This window comes from Chelmon rostratus, chromosome 3 (assembly GCF_017976325.1).
Source record: "Chelmon rostratus isolate fCheRos1 chromosome 3, fCheRos1.pri, whole genome shotgun sequence".
NCBI classification, from domain to species: Eukaryota; Metazoa; Chordata; class Actinopteri; order Chaetodontiformes; family Chaetodontidae; genus Chelmon; species Chelmon rostratus.
This window is the reverse complement of record NC_055660.1, coordinates 5,698,658-5,720,171: the sequence shown is the minus strand read 5'-3', so window position 1 is coordinate 5,720,171 and position 21,514 is coordinate 5,698,658. Positions and strand designations below refer to the sequence as shown.

The following is a 21,514-nucleotide window of genomic DNA, read 5'->3' as shown; positions in this document are numbered from 1 at the left end:
AAAAACGCTGACAGACCAAAACATCACACAAATTAATTTGTATTTTCCTTTGCTGGTTGTGTAGAAATTAGGTTAAACGCGCTACATTTGGATGGAAGTCTTGCTACTGAACACAGATTATTTATTTGCCTGCTGAACACTGTTTATGTCCATCACATTTATTAACAGTAAAACAGTGAGAATAATGTTTTAAGAGATACATCAACGACATTATCTTTCCAACAGGCAGGAATAACCTTGTATTGACTCCTCTTACCAACAAACCAGCCATCGTCACACTTCTCCATCACATCCACAATGTCGCCCTCCTTCAGCTCCAGCTCGTCCTCGTTACGAGGCAGGTAGTTGTACACGGCCTGGTACCTGTTAGAAGAGCTGATGGTGAACTGACACCTGTGATATGCTGCAGTAATCTTATTCTGTTACATGTAATATACTGTATGCATGCGTATGAGGTGCGTCAGTGACATCAAACAAACATGGCTGAAAGCAAACAGAACATTACTACTGGCTCCACTGTGGAGGAGCTAGCTAGATAAATCAGTGGAATAACAACAAATGTGTATCACTTACGGGTCTCCTCCTCCTTGGAGTGCATCCTGTACTAATCGCTGTGGGAAAGACAGAGACAGAAAGTCAAAACGTGGCATCATGAGGCTTTCCTTTGGGATTTGAGAAGGCTGAATGCAAAGACTTGTCTAATGTTCAAGGTATAATTTCATAACCAGAGGTATGACCATTTCTTTGAACCCCAACATAAAAAGATAAACCAAAGAGACACTCCTTGATTCATTTAAAAACAGCAAACTTTACTATGAATGCTATAGAATATGTGGTGATCAGTCAGGAATGGTTATGAATGAACAGTCATTTCCTTCCTGCACAGAGACAAGAGTACAGTCAGAGCATGGTTGAGTGAAGACGTGCCCCCCTACCCTTCGACCTCTAATGGGGGACAGATAGGACCTCCGGGACAAGATGGGGCTACGAGGAGGTTTACCACCAACAACAGGATCCTGTTCAACAGGCAGAGAGACCAGAAGCAACACACCGATAAACTTCAACAGCAACCGAGTCAGCAGCCATCGCTATGAGCTGAACACACGAGCACCAAGGCTAATAACATGCTGCAAACGTCTTCCATCAACATGCCGACGCCAAGCAACACCCCCCTCAAAGAAACGCAGTACAGCCAACATGAGAACACACAAACTCAACAATGTCCTCTGCTTTCCGTAAATCAACACGGCACTTATCATAATGCATGTTAGTGAACAAACAAGTCTTTTAATCTGTTGACGCGTTCTGATTAATTGTTTAGTCAGTTAAAAAAATTTGGAAATCACAACCAGACCTCCTCTTCAAATTGTAGCATCAAATTGCATTTTTTCTGCTTAAGTATCATAAATGCATTAATCAGATTCAAAAACTTTCTATCAGTTGATTAGTTAATTAATTATTTTAACCACAGACTCAGCGCCACTAATGTCAACAACACGAAAGTTAGAGACGGACGTCATCAGACGAGTTCTTGTCACAAGCCTTTGCACCACAAACATGACCTAAATCAACGGCATCATCTTCACAGTACAGCTTTACCTTCACCTTGGGAGACCTACGTCCTGGATGGGGTACAGTGGGGGGAGAGCGCGGAGTGGTGAGGGGAGGAGAGGCAGGTTTAGGGGAAGACAGGGCGGGAAGGGGGATAGGCGATTCTGATCTGGGGCAGGATGTGACCGGACAGGGAGAGGCCGAGACAGAGCGCTGTGAGGAAGCGTTTGCTGAGGGGTGAGAGACGTGAGAGGAGTGGAGGGGAGAGGGTGAGACAGGCGGAGAGGGAGAGACTGCAGGTAGCGGTGATGTCATGAGGTGAGGAAGGGACGGGGGCCGAGGGGAGAGAGGGGGAGAGGGAGGGATGGCGATACGATCCTGTTGTTGTGACCGTGAGAAAGACGACGAGGAAGGAGTGAGAGGAGAGGAGGAAGAAGGAGGAGGAGGTAAGGAGGTCAGATGGAGGGTGGTGGTATGGAGGGTGAGGGGGAGGCCGGGGTGAGGAAGCTGTGTCGGAGTGAAGGGAGAGACATCAGCCTATGGAGGTAATGACACACACATCGATTATGAAGCTGAAGAAATTAAGGAAAATCTTTTAATTAAATTCTGACGGCTGTTTTCACTGAGCTCCAGAAGGAACATGGAGGAAAATATTTTACTTAAATAAAGATCTACTTTTGTGTTTTATTCGAAGAAAAACCTGTCAAAAAACCAGCAGCAAGACTTCTGGCATAAATCCTTCAAAAATAAACAACGCATGCTGTCGTGAATCAAAAACTCCTCCTCACATGTACAGGAGATTTATGATTGTCTGAAATCTCAATTTACTGCTGTTATACAGGGAGCAGGGAGCGATCTCAAACACAGCCACTGACATTTAAAATGTCCATTAATCTCCAATTATAAATTACGCTAAGTTCATTTTTTTTATCATTTCTTCACCCTAACTAGTAACTGATGCTTTCAGCTAGTGGGTGTAATGGTTAAAATAGCAAATAGCAGTACTTATATGTTTAATTTGTTTTAAATTTAATCTCATCTGCACACCTTTAACCACAATCCCTTCTGTTTCACTCAAAACGGGGTCACATTCACAGCTGTGGATGAGGTTATAAAACAACAGGTGAACTAAGACGCACTCTTCAGTCTCTCTGGATCATTTAGCTTTTTAGTTATGTAACATATGGCTTCACTGTAAATGTACAATTGGGCTTAGCAAAGTGCTGAGTGTCACAGGTGCATTGATCTTTGTGTTGAGCTGTTTTTATAGATTTAAAATATTTTCCTCCATTTCCCTTCGTGGGCCCTGCTGTGTTTCTGAACTCAACAGATGCAGCTCACACCATGCTCTACCTGTGGACTGAGTCTCTCATTAAAACCTTTCATGTCCTCCTCTTTGTCCTCTCTAGTTTCTTCCTCTTCCTCGATGAACAACTCAGTATATCCCCTTCCTTTCGCCGATGGTGGTCTCTGACACTCGACGGGTTGCTCATTTTGCTGCTCAGTTTTTGACTGCCCTCCCCACGTGATGGAAAGTGGCTGCATTGTCACAGGCTTCCGAAACTGCGCCTCTAACCAAACGCTGCCAGCCGAGTCGCTGGCAGGTGTGATGTCTGGAGGTTTCACTGCTGGCTGATGAGATTCTTCTGATTTTATCTTAAACCTGTTCTGGGATTTACTGGTTGGCGTAGCTTTTGGGGAATCTACCAAAGACACTCTTGAAACATGAGCATCGTCTGTACTGGTACAATCATCCAGAATCAGGGACAGCAGCTCATCATAAGGGTCTTTTACTTGTAGCTCAATATCAGGGATTCTGCTGCTTTTCTTCACTTGCACATTTAACTTGTGCTGCAGAGGAACTTGTGTGGGTGATTTTATTGGCTCTGGCACTGTGCAGTACAAGATCTCTGGCTTAGAAATGTGTAATGTTTGGGCTATTCCCTTGCCACTATTGTGTTGCAGTGAAGAGTCTGGCAGCGCAGAGATAAATGAGTAATGAGGAACAGGAGGAGGAGGAGGGGGATGCGGTTGTGAGAAAGGCAAGGCGGCTGGGGTGTGACCTAAACTGAGTCGCCCTTCTTTAAAAGGGGGAGTTCTGGAAAACGTCTGGGGCGGCAGGGTGAAGCCTCTCTGTGCCGGCACAGGTGAGGGTGCCTTAGGCTCCTCAGCCTTCAGGAAAGGTGCGAGGTCAGTGGGGAGAGGGGGTGGTGTGGGCGGTAGAGGGGTGGTGGTGACGGAGTGAGCTGGAGTGGATGCTGATGGGTCCAATGTGAGGGACAGCCACTCGCTGGTGATAGCTTGCAGGTCAAGCCTTCTCAATGGGGGGAGTGGGGAGGGTAGATCACGAGGAGTGGAGGATGGGGGTGGATGGTAGAAAGGCTCCATGAAAGTAAAGTGAAACAGAGGGAACAGCGGAATTTATAAAACTGAAGAAGATTACTGTGTGTGTTTTGTGTGTGCTACATGTCATTTAGGGCTAAATGGAGCTTTAAAAGCTGTTTTTACTCCATAATATGCAGATGATGTATTTACTTACCTATTTAAATATATTCACACATTACAACGTGTTACATTTTTGAAAGCAGCTTTGCTTTATCGTTTTAAATTTAAAGGTATGCTATGCAGGAATTGTTGGTCACTGTTTGTAAACACACCACTGAAACTTGGCCCCCCCTCACAGGCTCAACACCATCAGAGTTGTTACAAGTTACATTTGCTGTAATGAAACAGCCGATACTTAGCAAGCTACCTAAGCTAACTGTTGGCATCTAGCTGTCAAAGAGAAAACAGGCCAACTCTGCATTGCTCTTTATCCCAATCCTCACCTTCACTGCTCACCAGTGGGTGAAAGCCACCCCGACATTCACTCTCGTTTTGGAACGAGCTTTATCTGCTCGTCGTTTGCCTTGCTATATTTGTCTGTGCTGTGTCCACCATTTTTGTAGCCACCTCTTGGATGTGTCCTGCTTACCAACACCCACTGCCCAAAGGCTGCATCCCAGAAACGTCCCAAACACAGTGAAGTAAGAGGAAAATAACAAAATACGGGCAGAGGGCAAAATAAATACAGATAAATACACCGCCACACACTTCTAGAGGGTCATAAGTGAAGAAGGGGCTAATTACTTTTGTACAAGTCTATAGATTGTTTTCAGGAAAATCCTGCAGAGGATACCTTTAAAATTGCTTATATTTTACATTTCAGATGGGAACAGTTGTTATACATTTGTAACTCTCTTGTGTTGGTCTATTATATTCTACTGACACAATGTGTGTGTAATGATTCCCCTACCTTGATGGGTGTAGAGCTTGGAGTCCTGTTGGCAGGGTAACCATGTGGGTCTATGTGGTGGGCGGAGCTCTTGGACGGGGAGCGCTTGACGATGTCAACGTATGACACTGGAAAGATGCCCTGTTTGGTTGTGTCTGGGATCTTCCCCTCATACCAGTTCTGGTCCACCTGCCTTATCACAATCACTCTCTCACCCTGGACACAAGCAAACACAACCCAAATATACACATGATGTTTAACTTTTGAGTTTATACAGTGACTTCACAGTCCAACTGATTCTCAAAACCATGTAGTTCCTCAAGAAGTGCAAGGTTTCACCCTACAATTAGAAACCATTATAAACCTGTAAGATTGTTTTAGCTCTGGGGTTACACACCAACAATAAAGTACCTTTCTGAGAGACAGCTCCACATTAGTGTCAGCATTGAAGTTGTAGCGAGCTACCGCCTCTCCGATCTCTCTGACATGTGCTGGCGGAGGAGGACGAATCGGCTGCTGCTTCTCTGAGGACGGCATCTTCTGTTTGTGTGTGCATTAGTGTAAATGTGTGCGTTGACGAGGAAGAGAAACCAGCAAGACAAATTACATACAGGAGAGAAAATGATGCACAACTACAGTAGTCAGGTACAGTTTATCAGCCGCACGCTTACCTCTACATATGACATGGGGAATATCCCAATCCGCCCACGGTGCTCTCCTTCATACCAGTTGTTGTCTATCTGCCGGATGATGTTCACTGCATCACCCTTCTTAAAAGTCAGCTCCCTGCAACACATTCATGTCATCAAAGTGCCGGCATACAGGTGTGAAGAAGACAAGAACCAACCACTTCATAGAGCTCAGCACATTTCAACAGTAGCAGTAAACAGCTACAGAACTTCAGCCAATGAAGCAAGATGAAATTATTCATTCGCATATTTAAAGACTGCATAAAATAAATGAGTTAAAGCCATCCAGGTGTTATGGTAAGATGTGACAATAAAGTAATAGTATCTGAGAAGGCAAAAGAAACAATGCAAAATTGCTTAAGAATCTGAAACCATAACATTGAATATAATGAGTGGAAATGCAGTTAGACATTCATGCTTTAAAGCTTGGCTTCCTTCAGCGTGCACTGTGCATTTCCTGTACTCACTTAGCTGTTTGTGCCTTAAAATCATAAATGGCTCTCGCAGGCTGTTTCTGATGGAGGAGAGAGAACAGAATAAGTTGTGTCATCTGTTTATGGGAGACCTGGGAGATGAGAGTGAGAAAAAGAAAGCCGGCAAGCATTACCAGGCAAAACATAAAATATAGTTTTTTAGTTTTTGTGAGAAAACATAACTTTGCTGTTGTATTGTTAAGATAACGACAAAAACATTACCCTGTAATATTTTTATAGTGCCAACCAATCGTCACACTTAGGTGTATTTTGGTTGTAAGATGAAAACTTTGATATAATAATTCTGAATCATCTTAAAGAAAAAAAAAAAGATGAACTATTTTGTGGTACTGCTGAAGTGCAAGCTGGTGTTGACAAGAACCAGTGACCAGTCTGTTGTACCTCTCTGTCAGGAGTAGGTCTTCTACTCTGGGGAGTGTGGCGTCCATCCATGGTGGAATAACACCTGGACACATCCTGGTCTGTGATCAGCAGAGACATACGAGAAAGGTCATGGGAGTTACCGTAGTAACCACTATCACTTCACATGCATGCTCACAATACAATAATGTGCTTTGGGAAAATACTGAATGGTACAGTGATGATGTCATTCCAAAAGGTAAATGCGGGAATGAAAGCTCGGAGTCAAAAATAGGTGTTTTATTGTCATTTCACAGGAAAAACAAGGTGAATGTGTTCCTATAACATGACACATGCAGTCCTACAAAATAGCTGAAACACAAAATCAAGCAAGGGGAATACAGGGCAAAAATATGATAAAACCATTTACAAACATAAACATACAAGCAAATGGCTTGAGGGAAAGAATGACAGTGGGATAACATGATAAATCAGTCAGCAAAACAGACAAACAATACAACCAAAACAACAAATTAACGACAACATAGGAATAATCACATTTATTTACTCCAACTCCACATGTAATATACTGTAAATTCTCAAATAGCAGTTGCAGAGAAATCGAACACATTTGGGAAACCTTTTTTTTTAAGCATGTCACATTTTAGTACTCTAAGAAGCCTCCTTGTTCTGTGAAAGGCTCCTGTTGAGACATATTGTCCCCTCTCACTATTTTATTTTCCAGACAATTTCCCTACGTTGTCATTGTTTTTGTTCAGCATTAAGCTGTCAAATTCAGCAATTTTCAGCAAAGTTTCAAATTAAAAGCTTTCCAGCAGCTCAAAGGGCATAATCCTCCCATTTAACTGGCAGACCTTTAATGTAAAAGCAGAAGTGCTTAGTTTCACTTACATTGGCTTTACACAGAACAAAAGAATGGTGTTTTTTCAAATACCATGTTGTACTTGAGAATTTACTGTAAATAGCTCTTACTTAATATCATTTAAATATATATTTAAAGAACAATAATGAGGGGAATGACAACAAGCCCAGGAAGTAGTGAAAGAGACATTGAGGTAAATGTATGTAGATGCATATTTGGAGTACGTATGCATGTATGTGTGTATGTTTATGTAGAAAGAAACTACATGTAGGTATGACTGGCTACATGACAAAGTGCACATGCGCATATTTGAGGTGTGATGTGTGTATTATCTCCACCTGAATAACAGAGACCATTCCCATTGCCCTGCTCCTCTCCATATTCATTATTATTTGAGGTGTCCGAGTGGCGTCCGTAACAGGCACTGATTGGTGACTGTAGCCGTGGTGACTGTAGCCGCGGTGTGGAAGGATCCCCTCTATACGAGGCATACCCAGTGGGGCTCCCATCTGGGTACAAAGATGCAGAGGAATGACCCCCGTGCCAACACCCCCTCCTCCCCCGCAATGAGGAGCTCCGTTCAGGCACATTTGGGAGCAGTTCGGCCAGTATCCTCCTCAGGATGCTATCATCTGGTGGCCTAGTTCCTCTGTGGCCTCTCTCTGCTTGAATGTGCTCATATATGTCTCTCAAGGCTGCATCTAGTGCTTCATAAATGGCCTGTTTGGACTTGGGTCTGCTACCTCGATCTCCGCCACCACTGCTTCTTCTCGAGGTAGGTGGTGAGCCCTTTTTCCTGCGGAAAGGCACTGGGCTGACCAGGAAGGCCAGTTTGGACATCGCTTGCTGGGACTGCGAGCTCTGTATTTGGGAATGGCTGCTGCGGCTCTGCTGTGAAGGTCTCTGGTGCTGCTGGCGTGCTCGTTCTCTCTCGTGGCGAAGCATGGTTGTAAAACGGGTATAGGAGGCTGGGCAGCGACCTTTGCAGGTGCTGATGAGGTGGCGGTGTTGGTAGCCCTGGCTCTGGCCTAGACTTTGGTGACCAGGGTGGTGGTGGTGATGATGGTGGTGATGACGGAGGTGGTGATGGTGATGGATGGTTGAGGAGCCGTACAAGCTCTCAGAGGAGGTTAGTGAGCAATGGTCAAAGTCACTCTCACTGCAAAATGAGGAACCCTCCACCTGGATGAAGTCACTGAGGTCTGATGCAACAGCATCTTGCTCACTGTCGGAGTAGTCTGGGGTGGCTTGAGGGCCTTGGGGAACAGGAGGAGCAGGAAAGGACCGCCCACGGCTGGGCTCCGGCCCAACCCGGGGTTGGCCCTCAGGTGGGCTACGAGGTCGATGCAAGTGAACTATGGTATGAGGTACTGTTTCACTGTTACCGTTGTTATCTTCCTCGAGTAAAGATTCTATGGAAAAACGGCGTTTTGGAAAACTGGGTGTGCCACCACCACCACTGCTGGCTCGAGATGACGAGCCACCTGGCGTGGTAGCGCCTGAAGGCATCTCACTATCACCCAGGTTGGGCATGGATTTGGACTTCTTGATAAGGCGCTCATATTCAGAAATGCGGTTTGGCACCATATCGCGTGGCACCTCCATGCCCCAAGAGGGTGTCCAAGGAGACAGGCGATGCCGATGCAGGTGAGGCTGGCGCTCTAGCTCCAGGATGCGAGCACGGACTGAGCGGATGACTTCGGATGGGATGAGCTGAGCTCGGTCAATCTGGTGCATTTTACGATAGAGCTGGAGAAAGCCCGGTGAATCATGTGCCCGTCGCCGGTGGAGGCGAGGCAGTGAGCGAGAGGAGGTGGATCCACTCCCTGAGGGATTCCCATCACAAACCAGTGACCCAGCACTTTCTGAGCGAGTGGCGTTGTGCCCGCCTGAGCCAGAATGCCCATCATTGAGTAAGTCATCACAGCTGCGTGACTTGAGCTTGCCAGCGGAGGGCGGTACCTCCTCCGCACTGCTCCATGTCTCAGGATCCTGGTGCTTTGTCTGCCAACTGTTCTTACAACAGACAGACTGCTTTGAGGAGGAGCTGCCTTCCTGGCTGGCATCCTCATGACAATGGACAGAGTCAGAGGGGACAGCGGGCAGATAAGGGCCCTGGTAAGGACCTGGGGAGGTCAGACTGTTTGAATACATGTTGCATGCGTCCCCACCTTTCAGATGTCCAATACAGAGCAGCGTGGTGAAAGAAAAGAAGGAGGAAAGCATGTTAAGCAGCAATACCCAGCAAAAAAGTGGAAGAACTGGGGAGAGGAAGAAGAATTAGTAGAAAAAAGAGGGTGGAAAAAAAGATGATTTGATGCCTTTTCTTCAGACTTCCAGCAATAACAATCGAGGAAACTTATGACCAAACCAGACAGACATTATATTGAGAATAACACAAAAAATGACACAAAAAAAACTTCTTTGATTTTCTGGTCATGTGGTAAGTACAGTAAACAGAAAATGAACAAGTCCAGGGAAAAGAAGGGAAAACTGAAGTGCAAAAAAATAAAAAAAATAAAAAAAATAAAAAATGAAAAGGAGATGTTTGTGTGTGTGTGTGTACCTTTGGCCCTGGAGGGTGAGGATGGTGAGGAACGAATCACAGGTTTCTTCAGGCTGCTGCTGGGTCTGTAGGCATCCACTGGTTTGGGGGAAGTGGCAGCTCTGCTCTGAGACTGAGCATTCACTTGGGAACTTGACGGCTCAGACTTCCTTCTCTTCCTGTAGTCGCTGGCAGCACTGCAATCCAGTCAGACTCAATCACAAATGCTTCCAGAACAGCAGAACACTAGATTCACCACAGATAAAAGTAGTTCACAGAGCCAAACCGGAATTTGACTACTAAAAATGTCTTCTGAGTACATTTTATTCACTATATTTCCTGTATCATCGGTAGTTATAAACTCAGTATAGACCAAAATATAATAAAGCGAAGTGAATAGTGTTTCACATCTATAATTACCTCCATGAACTGTGTCAAGAGTATAAAACATTTTCACTCTTTTCCAAACCACTTCAGTTAAGGAGACATATGAACTATAAACATTTTGTGACTGATGGGCAAAAAACGTTTTTTGTTCCAATTTTGGGGATTTTCATGTTATACTTACATTGAAGATTTCTGTTTCGTTGTCATTTATGAACTGAGAGAATGATGAATCCTTGGCATTATTGATGCATTTTTAAGTATATGCAAGCTCGTCCTACCAAGAATTAGGTTATTGTCCATGTGTCCAAAAAGATGAGACAACAGAGTTACTTCTCTTATTCAAGATGTCTAAAAAACCCATGAGTTTTCTATTCAGAACGAGCCCACTCAATGTCACTTACACGAATTACATGGCCTATTCATCACATCCCATTTCTGCCCTTTCTGTTCACTGAGGAAAATGCGACTGAATAAGCAGGCCATTGGTGAAAGGGACAAGGGGAGGAAGAGGAGGGGGTTGAGGGAGCGATGGGAGGTGAAGGACAGAATCAATAGGTTTGCTGGGTTAATTTATTCTGGCTCAGTTAGTGGGAGGGAGATGCAAAGCACCCTGCCTTCAGTGACAAAACCAAATAAAGACCAACAATAATCCTTGCAAATCATCCTTAACAGCAGGCACAGAGGCTATTTGCACCGGACTCGAGGCAAGACAGAGCAGTTTTGATTCTGTGATGAATCACAACAAGAGCCATTGCTGTTGGGAGGATGGGGGAGAGAGAAGGAGGTGATGCAGAGGAAAATAAAAGAAACAGAGGTTACCTCGCAGGTCTCTCCGGAGCCTTGTCAGCAGGAGCGATGTGGAGGGATGTCTGAAATAGGGCAGACAACAAAAGAGAAAAGTGAGCTCCGCAAGAACAAAGACTCGAGGCAGAGCAGCTCACAATGCACAGCCTGCATGCGGTTGTTGCTGTGCCACACTCAAAACGCTCCCCCGGCTTAAGGTGCGATGGATGCTGGTTCCACATGGCACACCTGACCGAGAAGAGGCCTACCGGTGTAAGCGTTGCTGAAAAATTTCCGCTCTCTCCTGGGCTGCTCTGGAGGATGATGGCAAAGGTGATACAGCAAAGGATTTTATGAGCTAAGCTCAAGGGGCAAAAGTTGGCCTGCAAAACCTGGCATGGATCGACTGGATTGGATCTTAGTGGTAAGAACCGTTGACACACGTTAACAGCAGAAGTCTGTCTGAGGAAAGGCTAATCATCAAATGCAATCACATCATAATGTTGGAAACAGAGAAAAGATTTACAGTGAATTATATTTTGAGTTCAAAACAAAAAAATCTAGATCTTGATAATAACTTTCCGAGGAGAAAGATGTTAGGAGACAGTAAAATAAAATATCCGGTGTATACCGAACAACCAACAGACTTTCATTCAATGCCAAGAAAATAGCATTTCAAAACTATAAATTCACCAGTTTTCACAAAGCAGCATCATACTAATCTTGTGGTGGACAACTGATATGACATGAGATCACAATTGGTGCCATACTGCTTCACTACTACACTCATTTTAAGCAATAATATCTTACACTTTTCCTAACAATATAGATTTTGATCCCTATGATTGGTTAGAAATTGTGAGATTAACAACAATACTTGAACACTCATGAATGTGAGATTACCTCAATGCGCTGGCGAGCGGAGATGTCTGGATTATAATCCAGCCGTTTTTTAGGAGGCTTGAGCCACAAGCAGCAGCAGTGAGCAGGAGGAGGAGGAGGAGATGAGGAGGAATAGGAAGAAGGTGAAAATGAGGTGAAGGAGGAGAAGCAGTGGTGACATCATGGGGAGAAACCAAAAAAACAAGAAACATGTGGAGAGAGTGAAACCCGTTAGAGAATCTGAATAACCAGAGATGGACTAGTTCACAAACGTTGCACATGTGCGTTGCATGTACAATGCACACATGTGCACACACTCAATACACGCTAACACGCTTTTACTGACAAACACACGCACAACACCTGCACATAAAAACATTCATTCATATTCACATGCTAACGTCATCTAACAATACGTTTTTCATTTAAACTACAGAATGTCAATACTACAATAAGTTAGGCCTACTACATCAACCTTTATAGCACACACACACACACACACACACATATAAACAGAAATGTGCCCATGTACCACACACACATGCAGAGTGTGAGAACAAGCTGTAAAGCAGAAAGCCAAGTGAAGCACAAGCTGCAGTGTTATGTTTATTTGAGAGTGCAACGTATTGCACTGTCAAAATGTTGTGATTTAGTGCTCGATTACTAGTGCAGATAAACTACTGTTCACTCAGTCGGTCAAAAGTTCTTGTGACTTCTTGTATCACCTCAATAAACACTCAAACACTGAACCTACTGTGAGATTCTGTCCCAACTGGACCAGTCAGTGCATGTAGGAAAACCCTCTACACTCTAAGGGCTTATTCTGTGATGTGAAACATTCAAAATATTGCAGGTAGAAATCTCAACAAACAGCCCAACATGATTCTGGGAAGTCATGTGACATTTTCACCTGAACATTTCAAATAAGCCCAACAAATCATCACCTGATGTCATGCTGGCATGGTCAGAGGCATGTCTTCGTGACACTTTGTAAATCAGTCAGGTTGGGGTAATTTGATCCCAGATCTGTGGCTAGAGGCAATCCCTGCCCTGAGCCACGAAGACGTTATTACCACCTAGATCCAGCAGAGGGCACTAAAGCATTTAGCTTGAAGATTTGCAGAGCATTCCTCTAATTGGTATCTTCACTGAGTGAAGATAAATGAAATACTGGCAGAGATGAATAAATGATCAAATTCATAAACAGGCTAAATAAAAGGTTGATTAACTGATACACATGTTAGCATGTGCAAGAGAAGAAGAAACTGCGCAGACTCAGATTATTATGCAGAACAAAAGGATAATATTTAACATAAAGAAACTCATATATTGAATATTTTTCACTGTTATGATTGATTGATTGTTTGACTGATCTGTGCAGTTCTACCAGGTCATCTAAAGCATCTGGAGCACACGGCCTTTTGACCTATTTTCCTGCTTGTTTTTGAACAAGATGCAACAATGAACCAACCGAAATAAAAATTTCAACACAAAAGGTTTGTGTTTGAACATTTCAGTGCCTGCTAGCCACCAGACCAAAAAACCCAGCAACGCAGAGACATCACAGCCTGTCACAAGGGAGGGGGGAGGGTGGGGGGTCACAGCACCCAACAAGTACCACATGCCCAAACAACTAGCCCCACCCAGTCTCTTGGTGGAGACATTAAAAAAAACATGGATGGGGTGGAGAGAGTGGGTGTATGCCTATGGCAGGGTTGTGGTTGAGGAAGCATCTATGGCCCTGACTTACCGGCCGCCCAAACTCCAGCTCGGAAAAGAACTTATACCAAGGCTCGTTCTCTAAATCTATGTCATCATAGGTCTGGGAAAGCATGACAGTGACAGAGAGAGGAGGCAGGAGAAAGACAGAAGAAAGGAAGTGTGGATAGAAGTCACACACAAAGAGAGACATGGACCTCATGGTTAGGAATGGGCAGAGGTGTCACAGGGACATGGCCACAGGATGAACCAGGATGAAGATGTAGTCTGGCTCACGGAGACGAAACAGTGATGTAAATACCCATTTATTACTGACAAATCCTTGAAAGAAATTTTACTCCACTACTTACTGGTTTGACACTAATTCCAAAACATTTGCGCACCCAAGCTATTTGTTAGACAGCGTGTAATAGTGCTATATTATAAAACAGTAATTAATCTTGTCAACGCTAAATAACCTAATATGCACAGTCCAAAGCTTGTCACCAGTGGGAACCACAAGGGCAGACCATTTCAGCACCTAGGCCCTTCTGAACTGATATTCATTTAATTCACATGCATAAAAATTAACAGGACCGTGAATCCCATGACAGAATCACATTATAGCTGCTGCATTTTAAGCCACAGCACAAGCGACAGATAATGAAAATCAGCATGTTGCTTAAAGCATTACATATCTAACACCCAGCCTCATTATCCACACCTTTGTGCAGGCTCACTGGATGGCATACTTAATTCTCAGCAGCAGAACTCAATACATTTAATAAGAGGAGGACAGGGCACGTGATGAAGAACTGCAAAACATATGAGGGGTTATTCACATGGGTGTATACCAGGTTTCACTTCTACATTGGTGGGAGCAGTATGGTATCACACTGCCATACTCCAAATGATGCTCATGCGCAGTGTCAAAGATTTTCTTAATTATAACTGAAATACATGATCAAAGTTAATTTACTATGTTTTTGAACTATTATGTGCTTTTATGAATTATTTAGAGAAGAAGTAAAACATCAAGTGAGGACAGAGCGATAAATGTCAACAGTTCATATTTCTAAATATCACAATTACCATATTTTTACTATTGCTCACTTTTTGTATTGGCTTGTATTTCTTTAACATGCTGTCTGAAAGCTTTTTTATGTCTTATGTAAAGTCCTGTGAATTGCCTTGTTGTTGGAAGGTGCTATAAAAATAAACCTGCATTGTCTTGCCGCCACACAAATCTGCCACATCCTCTCCTTGTAGCGCAAGTTATCCCCATCGGCACCCATCATGTCTCATAATGGAGGCACTTCTAAAGATTCATAAAAATTTCATTTGGAGTTCAGAACTGAGATGTATCTTTCATACTGAGGAAGGTCAGCTGCCATCCAATGTTAAAATACCCCACTATTTTTCATGCCTGCCATGACAAATTGCCTTAAGGAAGCAGAAGCTTATCTCTGTTGAGGTCACATGATGGATTATAACACCTAGATCTTCCTTTGTATTGCAGACAGATACATTCTCATATCAAATCAACCTGTAATAAACGGTGCCAGGTGGGATCTAAGTATTTACATACAACAAAAACCAACAGGTAAGCAAAAACAATGGTTACTGCTGTGTAGCAAGTTCATCATTGACTCTTTTTTTTTTGTTGTTGTATTTTTTAACTCCAACTAGTAGAGCTTTCTCTATTTGTTTCCATTTACACACTTCAACAAGCACTGCAGTCAAGAGGCTTACAGTTATTTTAACTGGAGAGATGATACACTGGTTTACTCCGTCTGCTCTCTCTAACCCTGTTCCCACATGGAAATGGAGTTTTCACGCCAAATAAAACACTGCCAGGAGATGTTTTGTAGGTGTTGCGGTGTCACATGTCTCTTGCTAAAAAGAGAATTTGCCTTTGAGACAAATGAGTCACCGTGTGAAAAAGTGAAGCCTAGAGTGGAGCCAATCACACAAATACTGTAGACTAAAGACAAAGAGCGCTGGAGAATGTTGTCATGACACCAGAAGTTTAAACTTACTAATACTAGTATAAAAAAATCATCCTCCATACCCTTTCTGATACCAAAGACCTGCACACAGTGCACATAATTAACAACCTGCACACAGTGCTGGTACAGAAAGAGTCATGGAACACATACCAACAAATTTGTAATGTATTAGTAATTAATATTATTTAATATTAACGTTTTCCCTTCCTTGTAGTCCTACACCTTCTATATGCTGTTATCATTACTTTTAGTATTAATTCTAATGCTGCTACACTTGTAAACACAGTACAGTGGTATCAGAGTAACAGTGACAGCTTGCTCACTACCTATTCTGACACTTACTTGTGTGTTGCTGCCTGCTTATGCCTCTGCCTCCCTATTGTTTCATCTGTGTAGCCTTGGGTTGAAAATCTGATTGTAGATCTGTTAATCGTTTTGGTACTTTCAATTCTATTGAATATTTAATTAACGGAAATCGTGTAATTTTAAACATGTGGTATCGATAAAGTATTGAAGAATGAGCACATTTGACAACCTTAGTGCTGCATAAAACATTTTTGTTTGTTATTGCTCCTAAAAGCCAAACTGTACATTTCACCAATGAACAGGATGTTTTTGGGTGCCATTCCTCACCTTGGAGTTCATACAGACAACATATATACAGAGTCTCAGACAGCAGATTAGCCAGCGTGGGTTCTCTTCTACTCTCTGCAGCTTTCTCCTTTTATTGCTTTATCAGGAACTGACTCATGCATTATTGCCCCGGGAGAGGTCTCTCTCTGCAGTCATTACATTAAACGTCTGCAAAACCTTCACAAAAACCTTTTCTTTTTAATCTTTTCCCACATAACAGACCCCACATTCCCCATTATCTCTTCCTTACCTCAGTTACCTCATGTCTCTTATTTCTGGCCCTCCCTCCACATAGAAATTATCTCTGCTGTCTGCTTTGCCATTCACCCCACACAGAGTGAACAGCCAACACATCACTTAAGGCTGCCACACTGGAAACCTTCGCTTTTTAACGCCCACGCTGTGTCTGACGGAAAGAAGTCCAAGCAAAAGCCCATAATATGGAAATATATTAACAACACAGTAATGTCTGGAAAGCCCAGCAGGTAATGTTGGTAAATGTGCTCGCTTTTCTTAATTTGACCATCTAGTTGGATTTTGCACTGTAGCTCCATCTCTGTAGTGTTACTTCCCTTCATATTGCTTAATGTTTTCTTGTTTACTTCTTCAGAAATGGACCCTCCGCTTAGCTCCAAAGTGAAGACGAGCAGCAGCAGAATGAATCTTTGACTTAACAATAGCAAACATAGCTACTACAATATTAATAGAAATCACTTCACTGTCGGAGAATAGAAACATTCTCCGAAATGCCAGCGTGAAGCCAGCTCGGGTGGCAATCATCGCATCTTCCAATTGTTATAAAGAATAAATTTCACATTGGCTCCTACAGGCCTCACAGGTTAATCAACAATGGTAAATATACTCACTGGTCTTTCATGCTCCAAAATAGAGGACTTCCCAGGCTCATACTCAAAAATACTCTTGGGCTCTGCGCGGTACTTTCTCGTGTCCACTTTCCTGTTGGGAGGTCCCCATTCATTCCTGGTGAGAGAAACATATTTCTTAGAAAACACCCTGACACTATGTTAAATTATTCAAGCATGCCAGTATTCATAACTAACAAGGTGTAATAAATGAAAGAGGTAAGACCGAGCTCCTCTTACGCGTCAGGCAGGTCTTTCTCACGGTCGCTGTCTCTGGCCCTCAGCTGGAGGAGAGATGGCATGGGTGGAGGCGGTGGAGGTACAGGGGATGGCGAAGGCTCCCGAGGCCCCAGATGCCCCCCGTTGTCCGAGGGGCTTTTGGCGAGTGGCCTGTACGTGTGTGTACGGGGAGCAGGGTGGGCCATGGTGGCGTTGGACGACAGGCTGTAGTCATCTGGACAGGACAGAGGACACATCGGAGGGAGAGGTGATGAAGCAGAGCAAGCCAGACAGGAGGAGACAAATGGGTTGGGAAGAAATTACTTATTGTATGATTTTGTTATACATAAAACATATCTCACCATTGTTTATGACAGCATATGTTGCATTGTATGTGTCAGAATAGTCATCATCTGTAGAAGAAAGGAAAGAAGACAGAATGGGATACATGCACAAACAGAGATCTGTAGTTTCCTCTACAGGGAGACCAGCACCGTCAGTCAGCCTGAATACATTCAGTTTCTGTAAGTAATTTCCAATAGTGACTGTTTTTCACAGCAGAGAGATCAAAACCACCCAAGCAGCATAAAGCACTTCTCCTCTGTTCAGCCACAAGCTCAGCCTGTTTCAAACAATTGTTTTTCCAATATGTCGTTTGTTGAGTTCTAAGAAGGGCGACAGCACACCACAGAAGCAGTGTTAGCCATATTTTGAGGTAACTTGGAGCATTTGATTCTGGCTGAATTCAAAGCTGCCGTTTACTGCAAATTAGAAAACTACTAATTTCCTTGACTCTTCTCTATTCTGCATGCGGGTTACTGGAATATTGCTTCATAAATTCACTGAGAATATGTGAATATTCATCATGGGAACTCATAAAGATGTTCTCAGGCACACACAATCATGAAACTGTGTGTGTGTGTGTGTGTGTGTGTGTGTGCTGCAGTAGAAGAAGCCTGAGCAGATATGAACAAACAAGCCTTGTACTGACTGTGTGATTGTGTCAAGCCCACAAAATTAGAGCAGATTTCCCAGGACAGCTCAGTGTCTATTAGAGGTTTCTCTCAAGTCCTCCTCCTCTCCAGACTCTCTTGCTCTCATCTAATGAGTTCTGGCTCTGAGCTTCTCTGGCACTTTTGGTTTAACAAGAACCAACGTGCACAGACACACAAAGATACACACATGAATGCATGCATGACCAATTCCGCTTATAATGTGTGATGATCAAATAACAACAAATAATGCAACATTTCTGCTGTTCAGTGTGATTCAGTGCAGACTTACCTGCTTTGTGAACCTTGTGGATCTGTTTGAACATAGTTTTGTACCAATCCTTGGGCCTATCCACCGTCTGTGGAGGGAGAGATAATCATAAAGATTTATGTTCCGTGAAATGAAACATAAACTGGAAAGCTGAAGTTAGAACGTTGAAAGGGTTCCCACCGTTTTACAGGATATTACCGAGCAGAGAAAAACACACTCTCAGCCTTTCTAGAGATCCATATTTCACTCACTGAGAATTTAACTTACGCTGAGACATTAATAAATTATCTGTAAGATACATTCATTGCCGTTGGAGACACTCTCCATAATTTGCTTTTAGGAAATGTTGATCAAGCTTGTTCAGTGAAAAAAAATTGGGCTCATTTAAGTACTGAATCTCCCTTTTTCGTATCAGAGATAAAAAATCTTGTCAAGAATCATTTGTGAAATTTTAACTTAACTCAAGGTAAGTGCTCTTAATTTGTCTAAGTAAGATATTTTATCTATTTATCAGCTATAACTGACGAGGAACAAGTCTGAAAAGTGGATTTGTATCGTTCTCACATACACACTCTAGACATCTATTAATACAGTGAAATGAAAAATACATTTAAACCTGTGTCCTCATTTACTATCACTTTTTTATGCTAATTGTGTGTATTCAATTTCAAACTCCCTGTCCTTTCTCTTCCTATAACACATTAAAATATTTTTTATGACTCATCTTGAACTCAGAGTACACACACGTAAATGTATGCAATCAAATGTGATTTGGGGCAGCGAGCCCCTCAAAAAAACAAACAAACTGACCCACTGTTAGTGGGTTGTAGGTAGCAGGCAGAGTGATATGAGAAATTACTAAACATATTCTTTGGAAAGGTTTCTTGCCAGCTGACATCCAAACACACATCCTAGAGCTGGCGAGAAACTTTTCCAAATAATCTGGTTAAAGAATCTGGTTAGTAATTTCTTCCTCCTTCTGATCTAACAACACAGGTGAGAGAGATGGAGCTGGAGGCCATCAGTCCTGTACAGCTCCATATTTTCTATGGATCTTTCTATGGGCATGATATTTTCTAGATCACGCCCACTTGTGAGTGATACAATATAACCTAAAGGATCTGATTTAAAATCTCTCTCATAATAATACCTTGTGTACATATCTGGTTTGGCTTGGAAATAAGTCACATCACAGAATATAAACACTTAAACTTCTGCTTCACAATGACCTTAAGAGAAAAAAAGATGTTGTTTTAATTCAATGCTGTTTCAGTCAATAAAACAAAAATTTTTAATATCATTTTACAAGGACTTTTGTGTGTCCTTTGGTCAGTCTATGACACTTTTACTGCTTACCAATAACAAAGAAGTGAAAAACACAAGATCATCATTCAAAATGTCTGAATGTGTGTAAAGTGGATATTTCAGCTTTTAAACATACTCAGTATATAAATGGCCACAATATCCAAACATATAGCCAACATAGCCAGAAAAAGACATGACAGTGTCATCAGTAACCTGATAAACTACTATAGCAGTTTGTTTTCGGGTGAGTGTGCGTGTGAGATAAGGTGATTGTAACTACTTTCAGAAATCAATGTCAGCAGGTTTGGTTTCACAGCGTAGAGGATACAGATGCCATGTTGCTATAAAACCAAAGTGGGAACTCCTGGTGCCCTTCCTGGCAAATCCAGGAGGGACCCTGGTATGTGTGTCTTTGTGTATACAGTATAGATCTAACAGCCACTTCAAAAAAGAGCTATCAAATGGCAGAGAGACTTAATCCTCCCTTTATTCAGTAGCACTAAACACTGAGTCTGGACTCTGGTCAGAGAAGAGGCAGTCTGGCTCCACAGTGAAGGAGTGTGTGTGACTGAGCATGTAGCTTTGGCACGGCCATGAGACGGGCCAATTACCACTTCACTCTCCATGGTTACCAAATAAAGTGCCCACAAAAATGTTTGTCTGCTCACAACAAGGAGCATCTGTTTTTTCTTCCCTGCATTTTTTCTTTTCACCTTTTCTCTTTTCTTTCATTGCCCATCTTTCATTCCTCCGTTAACTTTCTCCTTCTCATTCTCTAGTTCAACATGTCTGCTTTTAAATACCGCTCTTCAAGAAATGGATAACTGAGTGACACTGGCATGAAAAGCCTTAGCAGTGATAACACGCAGTCACATAGTTTGACAAGTAAGCAGCGAGGACCTTGCAGTACTAAAGTAAAGACCTTTTCTGAGCTCATATTTATAACTAGCACACAGAGGGAGAGTTAAAGACACTGAGAGATAGTGCAAGTGAGAGAGAAAGGGCCTTTAATATGGGGTCAAAAGCTGCTGACAGCTGAAAGTAGTCGCTTCTCATGAGGCTGATCACATATCAAGACAACAGAAATGGGTCAAAAGACACTCCTGTGCAACACGGTACAGTAACTGCCGTGTTCATCTCTGTGTATGTTTAACCTCACCGTGCGGATGGCGATAGGGATGCCAGACTCGTCCACGGGGCCGATGCCTTCATAATGAGGGGCTTTAATGACGGACACCTTTTTCTCTTCTTCTGAGAAGCGGGCGATGGGCACGGTGCTGCTCACGCTGGTGTGGCCCGACAACACAGACTCTCTGGTGACTGACTCACTGCCCTCTGCATACGAGGAGGGAGAGGAGGGAAAAGAGGAAGACACGCAGTCAGTTGTACTTACTAATAACTAAACCAAAATCCAAGGTCAGGCACCAACATAATCTGAAGATTATCTGCTCTTTTGTATGCTTCAAGATTTGAGTAGTACAAGAACCACCACTATGTTTCTCTCCATTTTGTAATGTCTAACTGTGCTCTACAACAGAATGGTTGTATCTTCTAATAGCAAGTATCATATCCTGGGATTGTAATATATCAATAATATATCATATACGACCAATTAATGTTTAATGATTTTTTTAATTGCAGGTCTTTCATGTTCTGCATATCTGTTTCTGTGCATTGCTGTTCTTAAGAACAGCAGG

The 21,514-nt window shown here is 42.8% G+C and overlaps 1 protein-coding gene across 2 annotated transcripts in view; it reads right to left on the bottom strand.

Annotated features, from left to right (window-relative positions):
- The window catches only part of LOC121626933 (sorbin and SH3 domain-containing protein 2-like), a 47,385-nt gene that overhangs the window by 3,233 nt on the left and 22,638 nt on the right, over positions 1-21,514 (bottom strand). The window contains exons 6-19 of one of the 2 annotated variants that reach the window (XM_041965690.1): positions 20,977-21,152; positions 18,534-18,600; positions 17,612-17,662; positions 17,271-17,484; positions 17,034-17,148; positions 10,982-11,031; positions 9,797-9,972; positions 6,390-6,469; positions 5,982-6,079; positions 5,497-5,611; positions 5,237-5,365; positions 4,847-5,041; positions 574-611; positions 257-363 (exon numbers count right to left, since the gene is read on the bottom strand). In XM_041965690.1, the coding sequence (XP_041821624.1) occupies positions 257-363; positions 574-611; positions 4,847-5,041; positions 5,237-5,365; positions 5,497-5,611; positions 5,982-6,079; positions 6,390-6,469; positions 9,797-9,972; positions 10,982-11,031; positions 17,034-17,148; positions 17,271-17,484; positions 17,612-17,662; positions 18,534-18,600; positions 20,977-21,152 (1,611 nt within the window). The remainder of the gene's footprint in view (positions 1-256; positions 364-573; positions 612-4,846; positions 5,042-5,236; positions 5,366-5,496; positions 5,612-5,981; positions 6,080-6,389; positions 6,470-9,796; positions 9,973-10,981; positions 11,032-17,033; positions 17,149-17,270; positions 17,485-17,611; positions 17,663-18,533; positions 18,601-20,976; positions 21,153-21,514) is intronic. The other variant, XM_041965696.1, reaches the window with a different exon arrangement.